General features: G+C 45.1%; 1 protein-coding gene across 1 annotated transcript in view; it reads right to left on the minus strand.

Annotated features, from left to right (window-relative positions):
• LOC132382156 (pleckstrin homology domain-containing family G member 5-like) overlaps positions 1–23,766 on the minus strand; it is a 118,597-nt gene that overhangs the window by 11,233 nt on the left and 83,598 nt on the right. Inside the window, 7 exon segments of the mRNA XM_059952065.1 lie at positions 2,691–2,845; positions 4,744–4,859; positions 5,343–5,475; positions 6,132–6,251; positions 7,562–7,699; positions 10,894–11,043; positions 23,209–23,319. Coding sequence (XP_059808048.1) covers positions 2,691–2,845; positions 4,744–4,859; positions 5,343–5,475; positions 6,132–6,251; positions 7,562–7,699; positions 10,894–11,043; positions 23,209–23,319 — 923 coding nt within the window.

Raw genomic sequence — 23,766 nt, forward strand, 5'->3', positions numbered from 1 at the left:
GGGTGAGCAGAGAGATTTATCGGGGTTTCCAGAGGTGGGGGGGGTAGGAGTGGGGGTAGGGAGTGGGGGTAGGGAGTGGGGTAGGGAGTGGTGGTAGGAGTGGGGTAGAGAGTAGGGGTAGAGAGTAGGGGGTAGAGAGTGGGGTAGAGAGTGGGGGTAGGGAGTAGCGGGTAGAGAGTGGGGGTAGAGAGTGAGGGGTAGAGAGTGGGGGGGTAGAGAGTGGGGGGGTAGAGAGTGGGGGGTAGAGAGTGGGGGGTAGAGAGTGGGGGGTAGAGAGTGGGGGGGTAGAGAGTGGGGGGGTAGAGAGTGGGGGGGTAGAGAGTGGGGGGTAGAGAGTGGGGGGGGGTAGAGAGTGGGGGGGTAGAGAGTGGGGGGGTAGAGAGTGGGGGGTAGAGAGTGGGGGGGTAGAGAGTGGGGGGGTAGAGAGTGGGGGGGTAGAGAGTGGGGGGTAGAGAGTGGGGGGTAGAGAGTGGGGGGGTAGAGAGTGGGGGGTAGAGAGTGGGGGGTAGAGAGTGGGGGGGGTAGAGAGTGGGGGGGGTAGAGAGTGGGGGGGGTAGAGAGTGGGGGGGTAGAGAGTGGGGGGGTAGAGAGTGGGGGGTAGAGAGTGGGGGGTAGAGAGTGGGGGGTAGAGAGTGGGGGGGTAGAGAGTGGGGGTAGAGAGTGGGGGGTAGAGAGTGGGGGGTAGAGAGTGGGGGTAGAGAGTGGGGGGTAGAGAGTGGGGGGTAGAGAGTGGGGGGTAGAGAGTGGGGGGTAGAGAGTGGGGGGTAGAGAGTGGGGGTAGAGAGTGGGGGGTAGAGAGTGGGGGGTAGAGAGTGGGGGTAGAGAGTGGGGGGGTAGAGAGTGGGGGGTTAGAGAGTGGGGGGTAGAGAGTGGGGGGTAGAGAGTGGGGGGTAGAGAGTGGGGGGTAGAGAGTGGGGGTAGAAAGGGGTTAGCAGAGAGATTATCGGGGTTTGCAGAGGGTGGTAGAGAGTGGGGGTGGTAGGGAGTGGGGGGTAGGGAGTGGTGGGTAGGGAGTGGGGGGTAGGGAGTGGGGGGTAGGGAGTGGGGGGTAGGGAGTGGGGGGTAGGGAGTGGGGGTAGGGAGTGGGGGGTAGGGAGTGGGGGTAGGAGTGGGGGGTAGGGAGTGGGGGGGTAGAGAGTGGGGGGTTGTAGAGTGGGGGTAGAGTGGGGGGTAGAGTGGGGGTAGAGTGGGGGGTAGAGTGGGGGGTAGAGTGGGGGGTAGAGTGGGGGGTAGAGAGTGGGGGGTAGAGTGGGGATAGAGAGTGGGGGTAGAGAGTGGGGGGGTAGAGGAGTGGGGGGGTAGAGAGTGGGGGGTAGAGAGTGGGGGGGTAGAGAGTGGGGGGGTAGAGAGTGGGGGGGTAGAGAGTGGGGGGGTAGAGAGTGGGGGGGTAGAGGGAGTGGGGGGGTAGAGAGTGGGGGGGTAGAGAGTGGGGGGGTAGAGAGGGGGGGGTAGAGAGTGGGGGGTAGAGAGTGGGGGGTAGAGAGTGGGGGTAGAGAGTGGGGGGTAGAGAGTGGGGGTAGAAAGGGGTGAGCAGAGAGATTATCGGGGTTTGCAGGGGTGGTAGGGAGTGGGGTAGGGAGTGGGGGGGTAGGGAGTAGGGGGTAGGAAGTGGGGGTAGAGAGTGGGGGGTAGAGAGTGGGGGGTAGAGAGTGGGGGGTAGAGAGTGGGGGGTAGAGAGTGGGGGGTAGAGAGTGGGGGGTAGAGAGTGGGGGGTAGAGAGTGGGGGGTAGAGAGTGGGGGTAGAGTGGGGGGTAGAGTGGGGGTAGAGTGGGGGGTAGAGTGGGGGGGGTAGAGTGGGGGGTAGAGTGGGGGGTAGAGTGGGGGGTAGAGTGGGGGTAGAGTGGGGGGTAGAGTGGGGGGTAGAGTGGGGTAGAGTGGGGGTAGGGGGGTAGGGAGTGGGGGTAGGGAGTGGGGGTAGGGAGTGGGGGTAGGGAGTGGGGGTAGGAGTGGGGGTAGGGAGTGGGGGTAGGGAGTGGGGGTAGGAGTGGGGTAGGGAGGGGGGCAGGGAGTGGGGGCAGGGAGTGGGGTAGGGAGTGGGGGGTAGAGATGGGGGGTAGAGAGTGGGGGGTAGAGAGAGTGGGGGGTAGGGAGTGGGGGGTAGAGAGTGGGGGGTAGAGAGTGGGGGGTAGAGAGTGGGGGGAGCAGAGAGAGTATCGGGGGGTTGCAGAGAGTGATAGAGAGAGGGAGGGAGGAGTGGGGAGAAGTGAATAAGTGACAGAAGGTAAGCTGGAGTGATAAAGAAATGGAGATTGAGAAAGAGATAGAGAACCTTGTCCAACCCATGCTGGGACATTGGGTAGAGTCTGTGAGAAGAAAAAGTATTCTTCTAATCTCGCATTATTAAACTAACAGATGATTCTGGATTAAAATATATTTTAGCACAGAGATCAGGAGGCTGGCCATAAAGCCCCAAATTCTGCAGTAATTCCAGGACCGAATGATAGCTGCAGAGATGGAGAGATAGAGAAAGAGTTTACATTTCATGTCACAGACTTTGAAAGATCATTAATTCTACTGCTTTCTCCGTGGATGCTGCCTGACTGGCTGACTATTTTCTGTTTTATTTATGAGTGCTGCTGATGATAGCAGCTTCTGGCTGTCAGGTACTGAATGTTCAGCTTCACTAAAAATGTCCCAGCAAAGGCCTAATGATGAGGAGAACAAGGAATAAGATGAATTTGCACACTTACCTGTGGTGCGATTCAAGTGTGTCTGTGTACTCGTGGTAGTCGTGTAACAAGGATGATAACTGCGTATCTGAGGTCGCACTTTCTCCATCCTCTTCATCGCGCAGCGTGCACTGTTTCAGCGCCGACTCGTGGCTGCGTAACCTCTCCAGCAGGTTCTACAAAAGGATTGTGTATTAGTCTGAAGGCTTCAGACCAGAGCAGACAGTTTAGAATTATTCAGTATTTTCTTGGTATGTTATTTTAGTCGATGAGGAAGTCATGGGTATTCATGTATGTTTGAATGACAACTTTAACTTGAGCTTGAACGTCATGAATAATGGTTCAATCCTTTTGCCTGCCATTTCACATAGGCAGAACATCAACATGTACTCAAAGGACCAATTTGAATGCCTTAGTCATCTGCAGTTTGATATATACAGTGACACAGCAGGTAGCGATGCTCTCTCCCACCTCCAGAGAACTTGGTTTGATCCTGATTTCTGGTGCTGTTTTTTGCAAAGCTTACCCATGCTCCCTGTGATTGCGTGGGCTTCCCTCGTGTACTCTGCAGAAAGCAGCAGATCTCTGGACATCTCTGGTCTACAGGGTTGTGAGACTGCGTCAATGGAGACATTGACACAGAAGGTTCTGAAAGATCAGGGAATTCAGGCCTTTGACACCAGCACAAGGTCAGGCATTATCATTTTGAGTAACCCAACTAAAATGCTGGAGGTATTTGGCAACTCAAGCAGAAAGTATGGATGGGAATCAGCAGTCGATGGTTTTGGTCTTCTGCCTCCTTCCTTTCCAGTTCTGATAAAGGGACTCAGCCCAAATGTCGACTGCTTATTCCCCACCATAGATGCTGATTGAGTTGCTGAGTACCTCTCGTATTTTGTGTGTGTTACTCAAGATTTCCAGCGTCTGCAGAATCTCTAATTTTAGGGCAGCTTGAGGGGGCCAAGTGGCTGACTCCTCCTCCTTTTTGTGTCTTGTGCTCCAGTTTCCTCCGGCAACCAATTATACTGGTTGGTAGGTTAATTGGATTCAGTATAGCTGGGTGCATGGGAGAATTAGAGTGGGGGGGGGGGTTGCAATGATACAGGGGGGAAAACTCCGATAATCTGCTAAGCAGCCATTCAAAATTCCCAACAATTCAGTATTTGGCTCACCAGCTAATATTTTCCCACTCACTAGGATCCCAAGTTCCACACTCCTGCCCACTCACCACGGCCCTTGTTCTCACAATCCATTTCCTATCACCAGGATCACAGTTCAAACACTGCACTTACTCTTGCCAGAGCCTTGGTTCCCCCACTTCATTCCAACTTATCCACGCTCCAGTTCCCATTCTGCCTTCATTTGCCTCAATTCACAGCTTCATTCTTACCAAAGCCTTGTGTGGTTCCTTTAAACCTCGCTGGAACTTGAATACAGTTGGGGGATTGGTTCCGGGAACTGCCCCCCCCCCCCCCGCGGATACTAAAAAACACGGATGCTCAAGTCCCTTATTTAACCTGTCTCAATGCGGTGGTCTTTAGGACCCAGCGGAACCCGGACCTTATTTAACCTGTATCAGTGCGGTGGACTTTAGGATCTGGCGCAGCTCTGAACCTGTTCACGAAAATAATCACGATCACGATTGAAAATAAAGTGGAAGTAATAAAGCGATCGGAAAGAGGTGAAAAACCATCGGTCATTGGAAAAGCGTTAGACTACAGTCAGTCAACGGTCGGAACAATTTAAATGGAGCATTTGAAAGGCCCTGCCCCGAGGAAAGCTACAATTATTACAGTATAATGCTGCATCGCATAGACGAAAGTTGAACTTAAAAGCTGTTAGGGTATTAATAGAAAAAACATGCTGGAAAATCTGCCATTCTGAGCCTACTGATGTATTGAAATTTTATTGCAATAGATTACAGGGAAATAAGTGGGTGAACAGGATTAATGAGAGAATAGAGTTGAGGAATGAATTTCAACTTCTTTGTTGTAAGGAAACTGGGGGAATAATAAATTAAATAATGAGAAATTCATCTATGAAATTATACCCAATCCCATCAATTGCCTGTTACCTGAGCATTATACACAGCTTCAATCCACATTCTAGACTGATTGGTCACACTGGCCTGGAAGGTGAAGGCACCGACTGCAATGTGAAACTCGTTCAGGTAAATCAACAGGAAGGAACCTGGAAACAGACAGACAGGGATCACAAGAACTTGAGAACAAACAGCCAGATGTGTACAGTTGTGTACCGCAGAGCGACAACATAGTATAGCACATGAATGCACCTAAAACCCATATTCACAGAGGTTCCACTTATAGCTTCTTAACCTGTAATAATTTAACCTCTTAACTCATAACTTACTTGAGAGTCAAGTCCTATTGGGGACTGAGTTACCAGTAAACTTGCTGTTTCAATCGAAGCCTCAAACACTCTCTACTACAAAGGAATTTGAATGCTTGATTTAAATATTGCTGTTACTTTCCTCTTTCACACTATATCGCTCAGAAGCTTACTCTCAACATGGTCTTCCCTCACTTCTGCATATCACCTCTGGTTCTTTGTCCAAAATTGCTTCAGTTACAGATTTAATTGCAGGTTATACTATTCAAGACACACCGAACCTGGAATAAAGGACAATTTTGATTTGATGAAACTGAAACTCACCAGGGTCTCTCAACTCCTTGCAGACAATTTTGTCCACGAACAACGGCTGCCGAATCACTTTGGTTTTCTCCATCTTCTTCACAGGTTTGGTGATGAGGAAAATATCAGTAAACAGGAAACAGTAAACATCCATCTGTGAGAGGAAATGTATGTGGGATCAGCATAATAAATAAGCCTGCTCAGCAGGAAAATACAGCATGAAGCAATGCGGGCCAATAACAAAGAACCAAGAACCTGCTCTCTAAGGAACATAGAAATAATTAATCATAAACTCAAGCTAAGGTATCAGGAGCTGAGAACTCAAGACTGAACATTGCAAGATACAGAAGTTGAAACCATGAGATATCCGGAGACAGAAACTGAGAAACCCAAGGACAACACACAAAGTAACCTGGTGAGAGAACACCATGAAATAAAGGGACAGGACACTGAAAAACCCAGAGAGTGGACAATGAGAAACCATAAACCAGCATTCACAGAGTTAAAAGACTAAAACCACGAAGCCAGACACTAAAGAACCCAATAACTGTAGACAGAAAGTCAAGAGCTGGATAGACTGGACAATGGGAAACATAAAGATCTCCTGCCCCTAAAACACTAAACAACGAAAGACAGAAGCTCGTCATGCAAACAGAATTTTTCAAGTGTGTCCAGGCACTCAGTAATATTGGAATGTAAGAGTGGCCAACAGGAGATGGGCCAGAAGCCATCGAAGACAAATCCTGATCTGGGAGTCAAACTTGATTTCTTCAGAAATCATCGATTTCCTTGTCTTTCAGTCATTCTCACCTTGCTGTCCTTTCCTTCTCTCATTTTCAAATTTCCCTCCAGCAGCAATTGCCTTGTTTCATCAGGCGTCGTCCCAAGCATTGGAGCTGTTAAATCCAAGCGGCAGAATTCCTTCAGAACCTATAGCAGCAGAAGTGCCTGTTAAAACCTGAAAGACTCACAGGGGCTGGTATGCTTTGTCACTGGGCCTCTGGAGGCCCTGTGCTTGCCACCACTTTGGCTTTTCTTCAAAGTCAGTGGTATTCGCACAAATGTGGTTGTGACTCAGCATTCAAATGAAATTATTTGTATAACTGCACACTTTTCCTCTATCTTACACTCTAAGGAATAAGTGTCACCTTTGAACCTCCCTGTCAAATCACAGCACCTCATACATCGGTATTTAGGCTTATTTTCAGATTCCAGAGCCATTCTGAATGCCTTATAATGTTGCATACTCCCTCAAAATTGAGCACAGCCTTCAATTTCAAGCCTTTACAAATCTTATGTTATACTTTGGTTCCCAAATGACAATTTTTACAACTGACGCTGTCGTAGAACATTTACGAAAATATCTATATTTGCATATGATACCGAATGGATGCAGTTATTGTAATGCTGTTGGTGTACTTGGAAAAGGCACCATTTGTTTTGGCACACTGACAGAAATTTCACAGGGAACAATAAGTGAAATTGCATGGAATGAAAAGTGGAGCGGAGGTAATAGAGTAGTAATGGCATTGACCAGAAAAACAAACACCAGGATCGTACATGGTTGACCCTTGACTGGCTTATAAAGAATAAGTGTTAACCATGCATTGCAAGTATTTCAGCATTTCAATTTTGCTCTGCTTCACTATATCACAGGCATTGTTTCTCACACATTTTCACTTGTAAAACCGTACTTCCTTCCCATTCAAGAAAACCTTACTTTTTATTATCCTCTTATTCCTCTTCTCACACTTTGTTCCTCAGGCTCGTTTGTCTTTGTCTCATTCCCTCTGCTCACAGACTGACCCATTCCCTCTTTCCCTTCCACTCGCCTACTCTCCTAGTTCTCTCCCTCACACTTCCTCTCCCCTCCCTTCCTACTTTCCCCACTCTCCCTCCCACTCCCTCTTCTTTCCATTTCTTCTCATTCCATTTGCCTCCTTTCCCTCTCCAGTTCTGCCTCTTCCTCAACCCTTCAGGATTTTCCTCCATGTTTCTTGCACTCCATCATTCTGAGACTAATCTATCTCCTTCACACTTACTTTCTTTCCCCTTTAATCTCTCTTTCTGCATCCTCTTCAATTTCTTTCACCCACCCCCCCCCCTTCAACTTCCCAACCTTATTCACCCTGCCACCCTCACACTTCTCTCTCTCAGGCACTCTCTTCCCGTGTCCCTCACCCATTTACTGCCCTGTGTCTGTGTCATCGTTTTTCCTGACGGTCCAGTCCCTCTTTTACCTTCTCCACTTCATCTGAGCTCCCATCCACCACCTCGTAGGAATCGATGCGACTGATGATCTCTGCCAGTCGTTGCTGCTCCTGTCTTTGGCTCATTCGGGAATTCACGTGTGCGATAAAGCTCTCTACGGAACTAATCTGGAGATTTAAAAATTTACGACAGAGGAGAGACCTCGTCAAAGCACAGTCCTCAAAACTAAAACACTGGAATCAGAAAGGTTAAAATAGTCAAACAAATGTACTTGGAGTAAAATAGGAATCCATACGTGATAACAGGAGGTCAAACGTAAACTTTGGGAGAGAAAATGTAGGAGGAAGATATTTAGTAAAGGAAGGACCTTTAGAAACACTGCTGTACAGAGGGATCCACAAGTCCATATCTCCCTGAGAGGAGCGACTCAGGTAGATTGCTTGGTAAAGAAGGCGTACAATATGCTAGCCTTCATCAGTCAGGGTGTTTGGTATTGAAGTAGGGAAGTCATGTGCAGCTGTATAAACCTTTAGTTTGGCCACATCTGGAATATTGCATGGGATTCTGATCTCTGCAATACAGGAAGGATGTGGAGGCTTTGGAGAGGGTTCAGAAGAGGTTCACCAGAATGAGAGAGTACATGTAATAAGGAGAGGTTGGGAAACCTTGGATTGTTTTCTGTAGTGCTGGCAGCTGAGGGGTGGCCTGATAGATGTATATACAATAGATAAGGCAGTCAGAGTCTTTTCCCAGGGTGGAAAAGTCAAATACTAGAGCTATTCAGACTGGAAGCGACCCTGTTCTTAATTGGTTCTGTGACACATCGCTCAAGCAAATGGATAAACTCCACTTCCCATCTATTTTGCAAACTTGGCTTACGCCTAGAAAACAAGTTCTTCCCTTTGCTAGCGTAGTTAGCCAGTAGAGCGGGAGGGCAGGATATATACAATTTTACTTCTTGTCTTGAGTGAGTGAGTGAATATCTGAGGCCCCATCTCGTCTTACACTCATATAAATAACACATCCAGCTTTAACAAACCAAATTCACAAGGCTATTCCACATTGATGCAGTTATATTATCTGTCATTATTGGGGCTACCTCTCACCCTTCCTCTTCAACTTTTCCCTTTTTATCTGTCTATTCCAGATTTAGTATGATTTGCTCCTGATCTTTGTCCAATGGATATTAAATCAAACCATTTCTCTCTATCTGAGACAATAATACATCTGACTGAGCAAAGGTATTTTAATTCTAATCTTTAACTATTACTCCAAGTTTTGGTCCTATTGTCACATTAAACTATAAAGTTTTTCACTGTCCAAATTACTGTTTTGAAATATGCTAGGCTTCCCTTTTTTAATTTATAACTTTCTCCACACCTTAACACTCAAATTTTTATTTGTTTCTTTTTTAAACAGTCATTTGCGAACCAAGGTGGCTCTGGTTCTATTATAATTTTTCGAGGAAGTTACCAGAAAAGTGGATGAAGAGAAGGCAGTGGATGTTGTCTACATGGACTGCAGTAAGGCCTTTGACAAGGTCCCTCATGGGAGGTTAGTTAGGAAGATTCAGTCGCTAGGTATACATGGAGAGGTAGTAAATTGGATCAGACATTGGTTCAATGGAAGAAACCAGAGAGTGGTAGTGGAGGATTGCTACTCTTAGTGGAGGCCTGTGACTAGTGGTGTGCCACAGGGATCAGTGTTGGGTCCATTGTTATTTGTCATCTATATCAATGATCTGGATGATAATGTGGCAAATTGGATCAGCAAATTTGCTGATCATACAAAGATTGGAAGTGTAGTGGACAGTGAGGAAGGTTTTCAAAGCTTGCAGAGGGATTTGGAGGAATGGGCTGAAAAATGGCAGATGGAGCTTAATGAGACAAGTGTGAGGTATTGCACTTTGGAAGGTCAAACCAAGGTAGAAAATACAAGGTAAATGGTAGGACACTGAGGAGTGCAGTGGAACAGAGGGATCTGGGAGTACAGATACATAATTCCGTAAAAGTGGCATCACAAGTAGATAGGGTTGTAAAGAGAGCTTTTGGTACACTGGCCTTTATAAATCAAAGTATTGAGTATAAGAGTTGGAATATAACGGTGGGGTTGTGTAAGACATTGGTGAGGCTGAATTTGGAGTATTGTGTGCAGATTTGGTCACCTGATTACAGGAAGGATATTAGTAAGGATGAAAGAGTGCAGAAAAGGTTTACAAGGATGTTGCTGGGACTTGAGAAACTGAATTACAGAGAAAAGTTGAATAGGTTAGGATTTTATTCCCTGGAGTGTAGGAGAATGAGGGGTGATTTGATAGAGGTGTATAAAATTATGATGGGTATAGATAGAGTGAATGCAAGCAGGCTTTTTCCACTGAGGCCAGGGGAGAAAAAAATCAGAGGTCATGGGTTAAGGGGGAAAAGTTTAAAGGGAACATGTGGGGGGGCTTCTTCACACAGAGAGTGGTAGGAGTGTGGAATGAGCTGCCAGATGAAGTGGTAAATGCGGGCTCACTTTTAACATTTAAGAAAAACTTGGACAGGTACATGGATGAGAGGTGTATGGAGGGATATGGTCCAGGTGCAGGTCAGTGGGACTAGGCAGAAAAATGGTTTGGCACAGCCAAGAAGGGCCAAAAGGCCTGTTTCTGTGCTGTAATGTTCTATGGTTCTATGGTTTGTGATTTATTTTTGAAATGAATGATGAGGTCTATGTGGGGCCACTTCATGAACAGGCCTGGGAGATGCACCCTGAGCTGGGTGCACTTCTTTTATGATCAACACTGGGATTCTACGTACATCTGACACACAAACTCAAGGTTCTCAATCCTGTTCCAAATGTCCCTTCTCCACTTCGAGCAGTCATGAACCAGGGATTCTCAGAAGTCAGTGCAAATGTCACATTTTTCCAAAAAGACCCAGAACACATCTTTGTAACTTTTCCTCTGTGTACCAGATAATCTCTTCCTATAAAAGATTTTGGAATAGAGATGCTGTTTTAGGAGTCCCCTGGGCATGTGAACAATGTTCGGCAGAGGTGACTTAATATAATAAGGGGCTTCATGCCAAGGATCTTGGCCTGGGAGAGAACACAGATAATAATTTCCCTATTCTTTCTGTTTCCTTCCAGAATCTTAGGATGTTTATATAGTCCATGAGTGGCTTCTGTAACTTCATTTATCAGTACACTGGTAGCAGCCTGTCTTGAGCAGTGCTCAGCACAACAGAGAAACTTTGCTTTTTCTAGTAATAGCATCAAATCACCTTGAATTGAGGTTTGAAGTGTTTGCCATGACCCAAAGCAGAACCGTACCCACGCCATGAATGAGAGTGTGACTCTGAATGGTCCGAAGTGTACGTACCATACTAACGATGGCCTCCCTGGCGTGAGCATCGTCTGTTTTCTTCAGGATTGATTTGAGGAGCAGAGGATACTTGGTGAGTCGCTGATGCGGTTTGACCAGCATGTCACTGAGCTTCAGGCGGTTACACTGCTTGTGCATCTCTGCCCACTGTCAACAGAGACAGACAGCAATTACTCAGGGAGAGCACAGCGCTGTGTTTCCATATAACAATTACAGCATGGAAACAAACCGAAATTTCATTTCTCCCAAACTGATTGCCACTCCCTTTGTCTTTTGCCACTGTCTCGTTCTCTCACTCTCTCTCTTTTTCATTCTCTACCTTCTAATACCACAGAGCCCTGGTAAATCAAACTCCATAGAACTCTTCCCGCTCTGTGCTCCCAGATCATTCCTGGGAACTTTAGCATCGAGCTGACTCTGTGACCTTTCAGAAAGCAGGCGCCTGCTTGGCAATACTGCTACAAATTTGGTTACGCACAGCTATGGTTCTTGAGGAAGGGAGGGAGGATGATGTTCAAAGTTCTTAGAAAATTACTATTTCATAAAAGAGTTAATGTCTGTTTGGAAACAATACATACAAAGTTTAGGTATCAGCTCCTTATATATTCATTGTAAAATAATTCCAGTCAAGAAATATGAACCATTTTTCAAATAAAAACATCTGTTTTAATAGCTGTTGCACTTTTAAATAAATAACTGTTAAATATCTTGTTACAGACACGTTATAAGACCATGAGCCACAGGAGCAGAAACAGGCCATTGAACCCATCAAGTCTGCACTGCGACTCCATCATGGCTGATTTTATCATGTCGCTCAACCCCATTCTCCATCCTCCTCCCTGTAACTTTTTACACCCTAATTAATCAAGAACCTACCAACCTCTGCTTTAAATATAGAACATCGAACATAGAACAGTACAGCACATTACAGGCCCTTCGGCCCACAATGTTGTGCCGACCCTCAAACCCTGCCTCCCCTATAACCCCCCCCCACCTTAAATTCCTCCATATACCTGTCTAGTAGTCTCTTAAACTTCACTAGTGTGTCTGCCTCCACCACTGACTCAGGCAGTGCATTCCACGCACCAACCACTCGAGTAAAAAACCTTCCTCTAATATCCCCCTTGAACTTCCCTCTCCTTACCTTAAAGCCATGTCCTCTTGTACTGAGCAGTGGTGCCCTGGGGAAGAGGCGCTGGCTGTCCACTCTGTCTATTCCTCTTAATATCTTGTACACCTCTATCATATGTCTCCTCTCATCCTCCTTCTCTCCAAAGAGTAAAGCCCTAGCTCCCTTAATCTCAGATCATAATCCATACTCTCTAAACCAGGCAGCATCCTGGTAAATCTCCTCTGTACCCTTTCCAATGCTTCCACATCCTTCCTATAGTGAGACGACCAGAACTGGACACAGTACTCCAAGTGTGGCCTAACCAGAGTTTTATAGAGCTGCAACATTACATCGCGACTCTTAAACTCTATCCCTCGACTTATGAAACCTAACACCCCATAAGCTTTCTTATACCCAAATATACCCAATAACTTTGTCTGAATGACTGTCTGTGGCAAAGAATTCCACAGACTCAGAACCTCTGGCTGAAGAAATTTCTGCTCATCTCTGTTCTAAATAGATGCCCCTCTATTCTGAGGCTGTGCCCTCTGGTCCCCGACTCCCCCACTACAGGAAACATCCTCTCCACATCCACTTTATCTAGGCCTTTCAATATTCAACAGGTTTCAATGGGATCCCCTCCCATTCTTTCAAATGCCAGAATTTGCCTTCCTTACCATTGATTCAATCTTCAGTTAACCTTTAGAGAACCCTGCACGAAAGCACCCCAGTCCATTTGCACCTCAGATTTTTGAACTTTCTCCCCATTCAGAAAGCAGTCCACACTTTCTTCCTTCTATGAAAGTGCATGACCATGTTTTTCCCTACACCACGTTCCCTCGGCCACATCTTTGCCAATCCTCCCGAGCTATCTAAGTCCTTCCGCAGGCACCCTGCTCCCTCAATATTACCTGTCCTTCCACCTATCTTTGTATCGCCCACAAACTTGGCAACAGAACAATCAATTATTTCATTAAAACATTGACATATAATGTGAAAAGAATCAGTCCTAGCACCAACCCCTGTGGAACACCACTAGTCATTGGCAGCCAACCAGAAAAGGCTCTCTTCATTCCAACTCTTTGCTTCTTGTCAGTCAGCCAATCTTCTATCTATGCTAGCATCTTTCCTATAATACCATGGGCTCTTATTTTAATAAGTAAACCTTATGTGTGGCACCTTGTCAAAGGCCTTCTGAAAATCCAAGTAAACAACATCTACTGACTCTCCTTTGTCTATCCTGCCTGTTTATATACAAATTTGCTGATGATACAACCGGTGTTGGTAGAATCTCAGGTGGTGACGAGAGGGTGTACAGGAACGAGATATGCCAACTAGTGGAGTGGTGCCGCAACAACAACCTGGCACTCAACATCAGTAAGATGAAAGAGCTGATTGTGGACTTCAGGAAGGGTAAGATGAAGGAACACATACCAATCCTCATAAAGGGATCAGAAGTGGAGAGAGTGAGCAGTTTCAAGTTCCTGGGTGTCAAGATCTCTGAGGATCTAACCTGGCCCCAACATAATGATGTAGTCCTAAAGAAGGCAAGACAGCAGCTATACTTTATTAGGAGTTTGAAGCGATTTGGCATGTCAACAAATACAATCAAAAACTTCTATAGTTGTACTGTGTAGAACATTCTAACAGGCTGCATCACTGTCTGGTATGTAGGGGCTAATGCACAGGACTGAAAGAAGCTTCAGAAATTTGTAAATCTAGTCAGCTCCATCTTGGGCACTAGCCTACAAAGTATCCAGGACATCTTTCGGGAGCGGTGTCTCAGAAAGGCAGTGTCCATCATTAAGGACCCCCAACACCCAGGGCATGCCCTCTTCTCACTGTTACCATCAGGAAGGAGGTACAGAAGCCTGAAGGCACACACTCAGCAATTCAGGAACAGCCTCTTCCCCTCTGCCATCCGATTTCTAAATGGACATTGAAGCTTTGGACACTACCTCACTTTTTTAATATACAGTATTTCTGTTTTTGCATTTTTAAATAATATATTCAACATATGTAATTAATTTACTTGTTTATTATGTTTTAATTTATTGATTTTTTTCTCTCTCTGCTAGATTTTGAATTGCATTGAACTGCTGCTGCTAAATTAACAAATTTCACATCACATGCTGGTGATAATAAACCTGATTCTTCCACAGTGAAGACTGATGCAAAATATTATTCAGTTCATCCACTATTTCTTTGTGCCCCATTACTACCACTCCAGTGTCATTTTTCAATGGTCCAATGTCCACTCTAGTCTTGCTTTTATTTTTTATATACTATAAATGGAAAATCTTTTTTGTATCCTCTTTTGTATTATTGGCTCGCCTACATTCATATTTCATCTTTTCTCTCTTTATGGTTATTTTGTTGTGGATTTTTGAAAGCTTCTCATTCCTCTAACTTCCCTGTAATTTTTGTTATATGCCCTCTCTTGCTTTTATACTGTCTTTGACTTCTCTTGTCAGTCATGGTTGCCTCATCCTCTCTTTGAAATATTTCTTCATGCTTGGGATGTATCCATACTCCATCCAAAAAGTCCAGCCATTGCTATTCTGCCATCATCCCTGCTCATGTCCCCTTCCCATCAACTTTGGCCAGCTCCTCTCCCATGCCTCTGTAATTCCCTTTACTCCACTATAATACTGATACATCCAATTTTAACTTCTCATTCCCTTTACTCCACTATAATACTGATACATCCAATTTTAACTTCTCCTCATACTGCAGGGTGAATTCTATCATATTCTTATTATTTTACTTTAAGCTCCCAATCAAATCTGGGTCACTACATAATACCTAATCCAGAGTTGCTGTTCGTCTAGTGGGTTACGGGTAGATAGGACTCGTTAGCCTTGGATGGCAGCCTATCTAGGAGAGGGTAAACTCTGATTTCAAACCCGGGCAGGTGGAGCTCATTAGCATGGAAATGCCATCGCCTGGGGGAAGGTGACCCCGACAGAAAACCCCTGGTCCTTCAGGTTGGGGGTTGTGCAATGGGCTAACAACCTGTTCACGTAAAACAAGCAATTGTTACAGAAACTGTCAACAAATTGTCAACCACTAACCCAGATCTCGGGAAAAGCAGGGCCCCATTCAGGAGGCTGATGACGCGCTGCAACCAAACCCGTCAGGAAGCTACAGGGCTGACAACCCTCCTTCACCCGAGGAAAACCATAATGAAGGTTCCAAAGCTGCTCTCACAGAAGAAATCTATCCTAATCGGAACATGGAATATGAGATCGCTTTGGGAGACAGGTAGGTGCGCACAGGCAGTGAAGGAAATGAACCGATACCACCTCACACTTCTGGGCATGTGCAAAGCAAGGTGGAATACTTTTGGTGAGACCAAACTGCAGACGGGAGAAACTCTGCTCTATTCCGGCGAAGAAAAAGAGGAAGACCCGCATGAGGCTGGTGTGGCCCTGATGTTGTCCAAAGAAGCAGCCATAAGTTTGATAGAATGGGAACCAGAGTCCGACCGTATCATCACAGCCAGGTTCGAGTCCAGATTCCAGAAGGTATCCATTATCCTGAGCTACGCCCCAACTAATAACGCAGAGGAAGAAGATTAAGATCTCTTCTACACTCAGCTTCAGCAGTAGTTAGAAAGGTACCTAAGCAAGATATGTTGATCATCATGGGAGATCTGAATGCCAAAGTAGGCAGTGATAACACTGGCAGGGAGAGAGAGATGAGCCAGAATGGTTTGGGGAATATGAATGAAAAAGGAGAACTCCTTACCGACTTCTGTGCCTTCAACGAACTGACCATTGGAGGTACCCTCTTTCCCCACCAACGCTGCCACAAGATAACCTGGGTCTCGCCTGACCATCAAACAGAGAACCAGACTGATCACGTCATGGTCCGCCAGTGCTGGAGAAGTTCATTGCAAGATGTGAGAGCCAAAAGAGGAACAGATATTGGATCTGACCACCGTTTGGTTGTTGCAAAGCTGAAGATCAAGCTGTCAGCCAAGAAGAAGTAACAGAACACTCGAATAAAGTTTGATGTTAGAAAACCACAGATGGAAGAGAACGAGAAAGATTTCCATATCGCCTTGCAAAACCGCTTTGGGGCTCTTCAAATAGAGGAACAAGATGAGAGAACAGCGGAACACGCCTGGATTACCTTCAAGCAGGCCACTGTAGGAGCCTGTGAAGAAGTACTGGGAAGACCCTCAGTCAGCAGTAAAACTTGGATCAGGGACGAGACATGGCAGAAGGTGGAGGAGAGGAAAAAGCTCAAACAGGAGTTGAATCAGGCCAGGACCCAGCAACAGAAACAAATCGCCGCCAACAGGTACAGCGTGATGGCCAAGGAGGTGAAGAAACAGCTCAGAAAGGACAAGAGGTCATACTTCAATGAAATAGCAGAGCAAGCAGAAACAGTGGCCAGTAAAGGGGACCTCAAGGCACTCTACACCACAACTAAACTTTTGAGAGGGAAGAAAAGCAATTTCAACAGACCTGTTAGAGACAAGACAGGCCATCTGCTCACTTCGGTTGAAGATCAGCTGGCGAGGTGGAAGGAACACTTCCAGGAAGTATTGAATAGACCACCACCACAGAACCCACCTGACCTGGAGCCTGGAGACCCACTCAACATCAATATAGGTGAAATCACCAAGCAAGAAATTCAAAAAGCCCTGAAAAGCCTGAAGAACGGCAAGGCTGCTGGAGAAGACAACAGAAGCATTGAAAGAGGGTGGAGAGGTTATGCTGGACCATTTGCATATACTGCTGAATTTGATATGGAGAACAGGAGAGATCCCATCAGATTGGAAGAAGGGCCTCCTTGTGAAGCTGCCAAAATCTGGAGATCTTTCACTGTGTGGCAAGTGGAGGGGGATCACCTTGTTGTCCATTCCTAGCAAAGTTCTCACCAGGGTCATCTTGGAGCGAATGAAAGACGCCATTGACCAGAGACTTAGAGATGAGCAGGCAGGGTTCAGGAAAGAGACATCATGCATTGACCAGATAGCTACACTTAGAGTCATTGTGGAGCAGACAATAGAATGGCAAACTCCACTATATGTGTGTTTTATTGATTTTGAGAAAGCATTTGACAACCCGGACAGAAAGTCAATGTGGAGCATCTTACGACACTATGGTGTACCAAAAGAGATGGTGAATATCATCAAGCAGCTTTATGATGGCTTCTCATGCAGGGTCATTCACGATGGGAGACTGTCTGAAGAGTTCCTGGTCACTACTGGAGACAGACAGGGATGCCTGCTGTCGCCTCTACTTTTTCTTGTGGTACTCGACTGGGCTACAAGAACAGCCTATGCTGGCTCAGAAAGAGGCATCCAGTGGACGTTAACAGGGAAATTGGAAGACCTGGCATTTGCAGATGATCTCGCTCTTCTCTCACACCGGCTTCAAGATATGCAGAAGAAAGTAGATTCCTTGGGAGAGACCTCACAGTGAGTAGGCCTTAAGATCAGTCAGGAGAAGACCAAAGTTCTACGCATTAATAACAAACAAGAGGAGCCATTATGGATTGAAGGACAAATAGTTGAAGATGCAGACAAATTCGCCTACCTCAGAAGCAAAATCAGTAAATCAGGGAGGTACAGATGAGGACATCAGAGCAAGGATCGGAAAAGCCCAACATGCCTTCACAACCCTCCGACCTGTTTGGAGATCTACGACCATCTCTGTCAAAACTAAGCTCCATATATTCAGCTCTAATGTGAAAGCCATCCTGCTATATGGATCCGGAACATGGAGAATCACTAACACCAGCTGCAACAAGATCCAGACCTTTCTCAACAAATGCCTCCGGCAGATCCTCCGCCTCAAGTGGTACGACAGAGTGTCAGACCTAGACCTATGGAAGGGAGCAAACCAAGAGCCCGTTGTATTCCAGATAAGGAGGAGGATGTGGAGATGGGTCGGCCACACCTTGAGGAAGAGCCAGTCGAATGTCGCTCGACAATCACTCGAATGGAAGAGAAGAAGAGGTCGCCCAAAGCAAACCTGGAGGAGTAGGCTTTTGGATGAACTGAAAGCCGCCGGCCAAACTTGGGAGACTGCAAAAACATCTGCCAGAGATCGCAGGAAGTGGAGGACTTTTGTTGAGGCCCTATGCCCCATAAGGAGCGAAAAGGATTAAAGTAAGTAAGTAAAGTGTGGTGGACATTAGGACCCAGACATTGGTACAGCTCTGAATCCACAGTGTTTCTGTTCTTGAACATAATCACAATCGTGATTAAAAATAAGGTGGAAATAATGAAGTGATCAGAAAGAGGTGAAACGCCATCGGTCATTAGAAAAGTGTTAGGCTACAGTCAGTCAACAATCGGAACAATTTTAATAGAGAATGTGAAAGGCCCTGCCCTGATGAAAGCTAATTATTACTAAGCAACGCAGTGGTTAAATTATTGAAAAATGTATGTTTCTTAAGTGTTTTATATGCATAGAAAGGTAAAATACGTACTATATACTAAGAAAAACATTTGACTAACTGTTGCTAAATAATACTGGATGTACCTGTTCTGACTTCAAAGACGGACTCAGGAATGGAACTCATTCATAACCCGGGGACTGCCTGTACTTTTAAGCCATTTCTAGATTACTTATAATACCTAATACAATGTAAATGCTATGTAAATAGTTGTTATTCTGTATTGTTTAGGGAATAATGACAAGAAAAAATAGTCTGTACATGCTCAAACAATGAGTGCTGGAGAGAGAACTTCCGGGTTTTCCCGATCCGTGGTTGGTTGAATCTGCGCATACGGAATCCGTGGATAAGGAGGGCCGACTGTATTGATGTGCAGTACAGCTCCAAGTCAGAACTTCAACAGAAAAGTTGGAAAAGAAACATATCCAAGGCTTTGGGGGGTGGGGGGAGGGGAATAAGGGGAGCGGGAGATTTGGGGAACTCCAACAACTTTCAGTAGCAGCTTTAATACAGCAAAAATATTCCAAGGTGTTTCACAAGTGCATCATCAAACGTAAAAAAATGTTAACTAAATGGATATCAAAACAGGTGACCAAAGGTCAAGAAAGGGGGACAATTAAAGGACAACCGAGGAAAAGGTTTAGGGCAGGAATTCCAGAGTTTATAAAACCAGTAGAAGTGGATTAAGGATGACCAGGAGGCCAAAATCGTAAGATTACAGAGAGTTCTAAGACTGGAAGAGGTTACAGATACAGGAAGGGGTAAGGCTCTGAAGGAGTTGACAACAAGAATGCAAATTTTCTTATCAAGTTATCTGGAAAGGCACAGAGCTGAAAAGTTTGCAGTACAGTATCAGTTACGATTCCCTATCTGTACAACACATCAGTAATCACTTTTTTGTTTAGGTTCTGTATTTAGCAGCCTGCAAGAGCAAATTGGCTGATAGAGCTATATGATGCATCACAGTGGAAACAAGTTTCATTGGCAACTACAGCTAAACTTACTTCATGCCTACATATTCATATATTTATATACTTATCCACACACATACATATACACATACATGTGCAACAAACAGTGCAAGTACAAAAGGAGAGAAATAATTAATAGATAAATAAGCAATAAATGTCTAGAGTATGAGGTGAAGAGTCCTAGAAAGTAAGTCAGGGCTGTGGGAACATATCAACGATGGGACAAGTGAAATTGAGTGAAGTTATTCCCTTTGGTTCAAAAGCTTGATGGGTGATGGCTATTAACTATTCTTGAACCTGGTGGTGTGAGTCCTGTACCTTCTTCATGATGGCAGCAGTGAGCAGAGAGCATGTCTTGTGTGGTGGGAGTCCCTGATGATGGATTCTGCTTTCCTGCAACAGTGTTTGTAGATATGCTCAGTGGTGGGGGGGGGGGGGGGCTTTACTTGTGATAGACTAGGCCATATCTACTGTTTTCTGTAGGATTTTCCGTTCAAGGGCACTGGTGTTTCCATACCAGACTGTGATGCAGCCATCTATATACTTTCCACTACACCTCTACAGAAGTTTGTCAAAGTTTTAGATGTCATGTCCAATCTTTGCAAGCTCCTAAAGAAGCAGAGGTGCTGCCATGCTTTCCTCGTAATTGCAATTACATGCTGGGGCTAGGATAGGTCCTCTGAAATAATAACGCAGGAGTTTAAAGTTACTGACCCTCTCTACCTCTGATCCTCCAATGAGGACTGGTTCATTCATGGACCTCTGGTGTCCTTTTCCTGAAGTCAATAATCAGCTCTTTGGTCTTGTGGGCATTGAGTGAGAAGCTGTTGTTATGGCAGCACTCAGCCAGATTTTCAATCTCCCTCCTATGCGTCGATTCTTCACCACCTTCAATTCAGCCTGCGACAGTAGCGTCATCAGCAAACTTGAATATGGCATTGGCCACATAGTCATTAGTGTAAAATGAGTAGAACAGGGGGTTAAGCACACAGCCCTGCAGTGCACCTGAGCTGATGAAGATCATAGCGGAGATGTTGTCGTCAATCCAAACTGAATGGGGTCTGCAAGCGAGGAAATCGAGGATCCAACTGCACTAGGAGGTATTGAGGCCAAGGTCTTGGAGCTTACTAATTCATTTTGATGGCATTGAATCCTAAGCTGTAGTTGATAAAGAGCATCCTGATGTTTGCACCCTTGCTGTCCAGATTGTATGAAAAGGCAATGAGATGACACCTGCTCTGGACCTGTTGCTCTGGTAGGCAAACTGGAGCAAATCTACGTCGCTTCTCAGGCAGGAGTTGATATGTTTCATCACCAACCTCTCAAAACACTTCATCACTGTGTAAGTAAGTGCTGTTGAGTGATGTCATTGAGACAGGTCACCACACTTTTCTTGGGCACTGGTATACTTGATGCCTGCTTGAAGCAGGTGGGTACCACACACTGCCCAAGTGAGAGATTAAAGACCTCAGTGAACACCCCAGCCAGTTGATCAGCACACGTCTTTAGTATTTGGCCAGGTACCTAACTACACTGGATGCTTTTGCTCAAGTGGGTCCACCCTCCTGAAAGCTGCTTGCTCGTCTTCAGAGACCAAAATCATTGGAGCTGTGGGAGTTTGTGATGGTTGTTCCATGTTTTGAAAGTCAAAGCGAGCATAGTAGGCATTGAGCCATCTGGAAGCAAAACCCTGCTTTTGCCTATTCCATCAGATTTAACTTCATAAGAGGTGACGGTTTGTAAGCCTGCACAACTGTCGAGCACCCTTTGTTGATTCAGGTTTAGTCTGGAATTGCCACTCCACCCGTGAGATGGCTTTCCGCAAGTCGCAGCTGTAATTCTTGTAATTATCTTGGTCACCAGACTTGAACACCTCTGATGTGGCCCTCAGCTGACTGCTGACTGTCTGGTTTTTCGTGCCTCACAAATGACCAGGAGCCGCAGAAGGTTCTTCAAGAAGGGTTAAACTTTAATTTGCAAATCAAAGCTGAGACAGTCAGTGAGGTAGTCGCTGACTGCCCACCCACCGATCCTTGGACACGGCATTTTTTATAGCAAAATCCTGGTCCAGTTTCACAGGTACGTCCCATTGACTTAATCATGTTCCAATCCACATCTCCCAGCTGTCTCTCACCAATACACCATCTTCTACATTCTTAAGATTTCATTCTCCTACTAAATTGGGTACATGCATAGCAAATATAGCAAGTTCAAACTACATAATCTACATCAAGGCTGACTACATAGTTTTGGTTACACAGCAAACAAGTTCAAAGCAAAACATCTCTTTGCTACCTCTATTACCACACCATTGTCTTCTATATTCAATTGGATACATGCATAGCAAATAGCAAACTTCAAAGCTGACTACATCTCTTAGCTACCTCTCATTAACATATATTAACACACCATTGTCTTCTACATTCCTAGCATTTCATCTTGGGTACATGCATAGCAAACTGACTACATAGTCTTGGTTACACAGCAAGTAATACAAGTTTTATACTCCATAATATTTTTATACTTCAATACGACCTCATGGTTGATCCAGGGATTCTGGTTGAGGATAACTGAAATGATTTTGTGGGGCCGCACTTGTCTACAACTGTTTTAATAAAGTCCGTGACAACCATGGTATTTAATCAGATCCACAGTCCGTGAAGTAAGTGTGTGTGTGTGTGTGTGTGCGCGCGCGCGCAGCCTTGGTTTTGCATATACTTTAAGTATAAAATGGCCCAATGGATTACAAAATGTGACGGGCTTGCAGTTAGGCAGAATAAAAAGTTTGAGATTCTAACACTGAGCCAAAAAAATCACCTTGTTTCAAAATACTATGCAAATATCAACCAACACCCCCACCCCATGCTTATTTTTCTGCATTAAATAATATCTGGGAATGACAATAATATTATCCTCATGTTAAATACAGGAAAGTATACTCTATGAGCTACACACAGGCGGCTTCCAAATTGTGTAAACCACAAATAACAAAAGAACATGGAAGCATCACCATCTTTATACAAGTAAAAAGCTGCAATATACACATTGTCATTTCCACTGAGGCACAAGGTGCAAAAATTTACTCAAGGCAAAATAATAGGGCAGGAGAATATTTATGGTTTTAATACATTCTTAGGCTGTGAGCTTTACAGCAAAGCCACTATTTTGTAAATCATCGCTATTACTGCTAGAATATGGGGACTCCTTACAAAAGACTTCTCTCACATCCTGTTGCTCCCCCAATCCCTAACTGCAGCTACTATGACTTCTCATCTTTACTTAGTCAAGATAGTCTTAATTTACAAAGATCTTCTGCAAAGAGACTATCCTTGCGCTGCATTCTCTGAAGCCTAAATGGAAGAGGTTCCAGTGATGAAAGTTTGGGACAAGAGACCGGAGACTGGAGAAGCAAGGGGCAGAATGGTGGCCTAGAGGTAGAAGCGATATGAGTGGGGGTTACTGAACCTGCATGACGACGTCATAAAGTTGTCACATGGGCAGAGGCAGAATGAAACCCATCCAGAAGATGGAAGCTCTTTCTTTTTTGTTCCAATGGCTCATATTCCATTTTGTCATTTTGAAAAGGTGGCCTCCCCATGTCGTGACGATGACAATTGAAAGCTGCGTCAGGATAGTACAACAATTTCCATAATCCCCAGTCGATCAGCAGCACATTTCCAATTCAGCTGTGTTCACAGTCCCTGTGCATTCACTATTTTGCATAATTGAAGACTTCAGGGACTTGGGTAAACCTAGCAAGCCTGCAAGGAAGTTCAAGTTTGTCATATAGATTAGAGATAGATGGGCACTGACCGTTACATAGATCCTGAAGAGCTCATTGTCACGGAGATGGTTTCTCATGTACTCCATGCAACCCTCCTCCTCCATGCAGTACTGAATATATGGCTTAAAACGCTCACCAAACTGTGACAGATAACAAGAAATACAGACTTCTGAGTTTGAGCAGTGATAGAACTAGCAGTTTATTAAGAACTGAAATCATACACAGCAAGCTCCATTAGTGTTTGGCAATTGAAGATCAGCTTCAAATTTGCTTGTGATGCCAGAGCTGGTCATAAATTTGAAGGCTGAAGCTGACTGAACACCACTTGGTAAACTAGCTATCCACAGTTTCTGGGCTTCTGCAACCAGCTGCTCAGAGGATGGGTCTGCACAAACCTACGTCATCGTTCTCTTCAACTTAGCCTCTTATCCAGTTGACTCTACACCAATATTAATCAGAGCCATGGCACTAGCATTCACATTAAGATAGCGCCTGGCTTCTTCTTGACAACCCTACCACCATGGAAACCATCCTCCAATTTGATTCACTCCATGCGATATCACAAAATGGCTGAGAACAAAGAACTC

Source organism: Hypanus sabinus, chromosome 27, assembly GCF_030144855.1.
Source record: "Hypanus sabinus isolate sHypSab1 chromosome 27, sHypSab1.hap1, whole genome shotgun sequence".
Classification (NCBI taxonomy): Eukaryota; Metazoa; Chordata; class Chondrichthyes; order Myliobatiformes; family Dasyatidae; genus Hypanus; species Hypanus sabinus.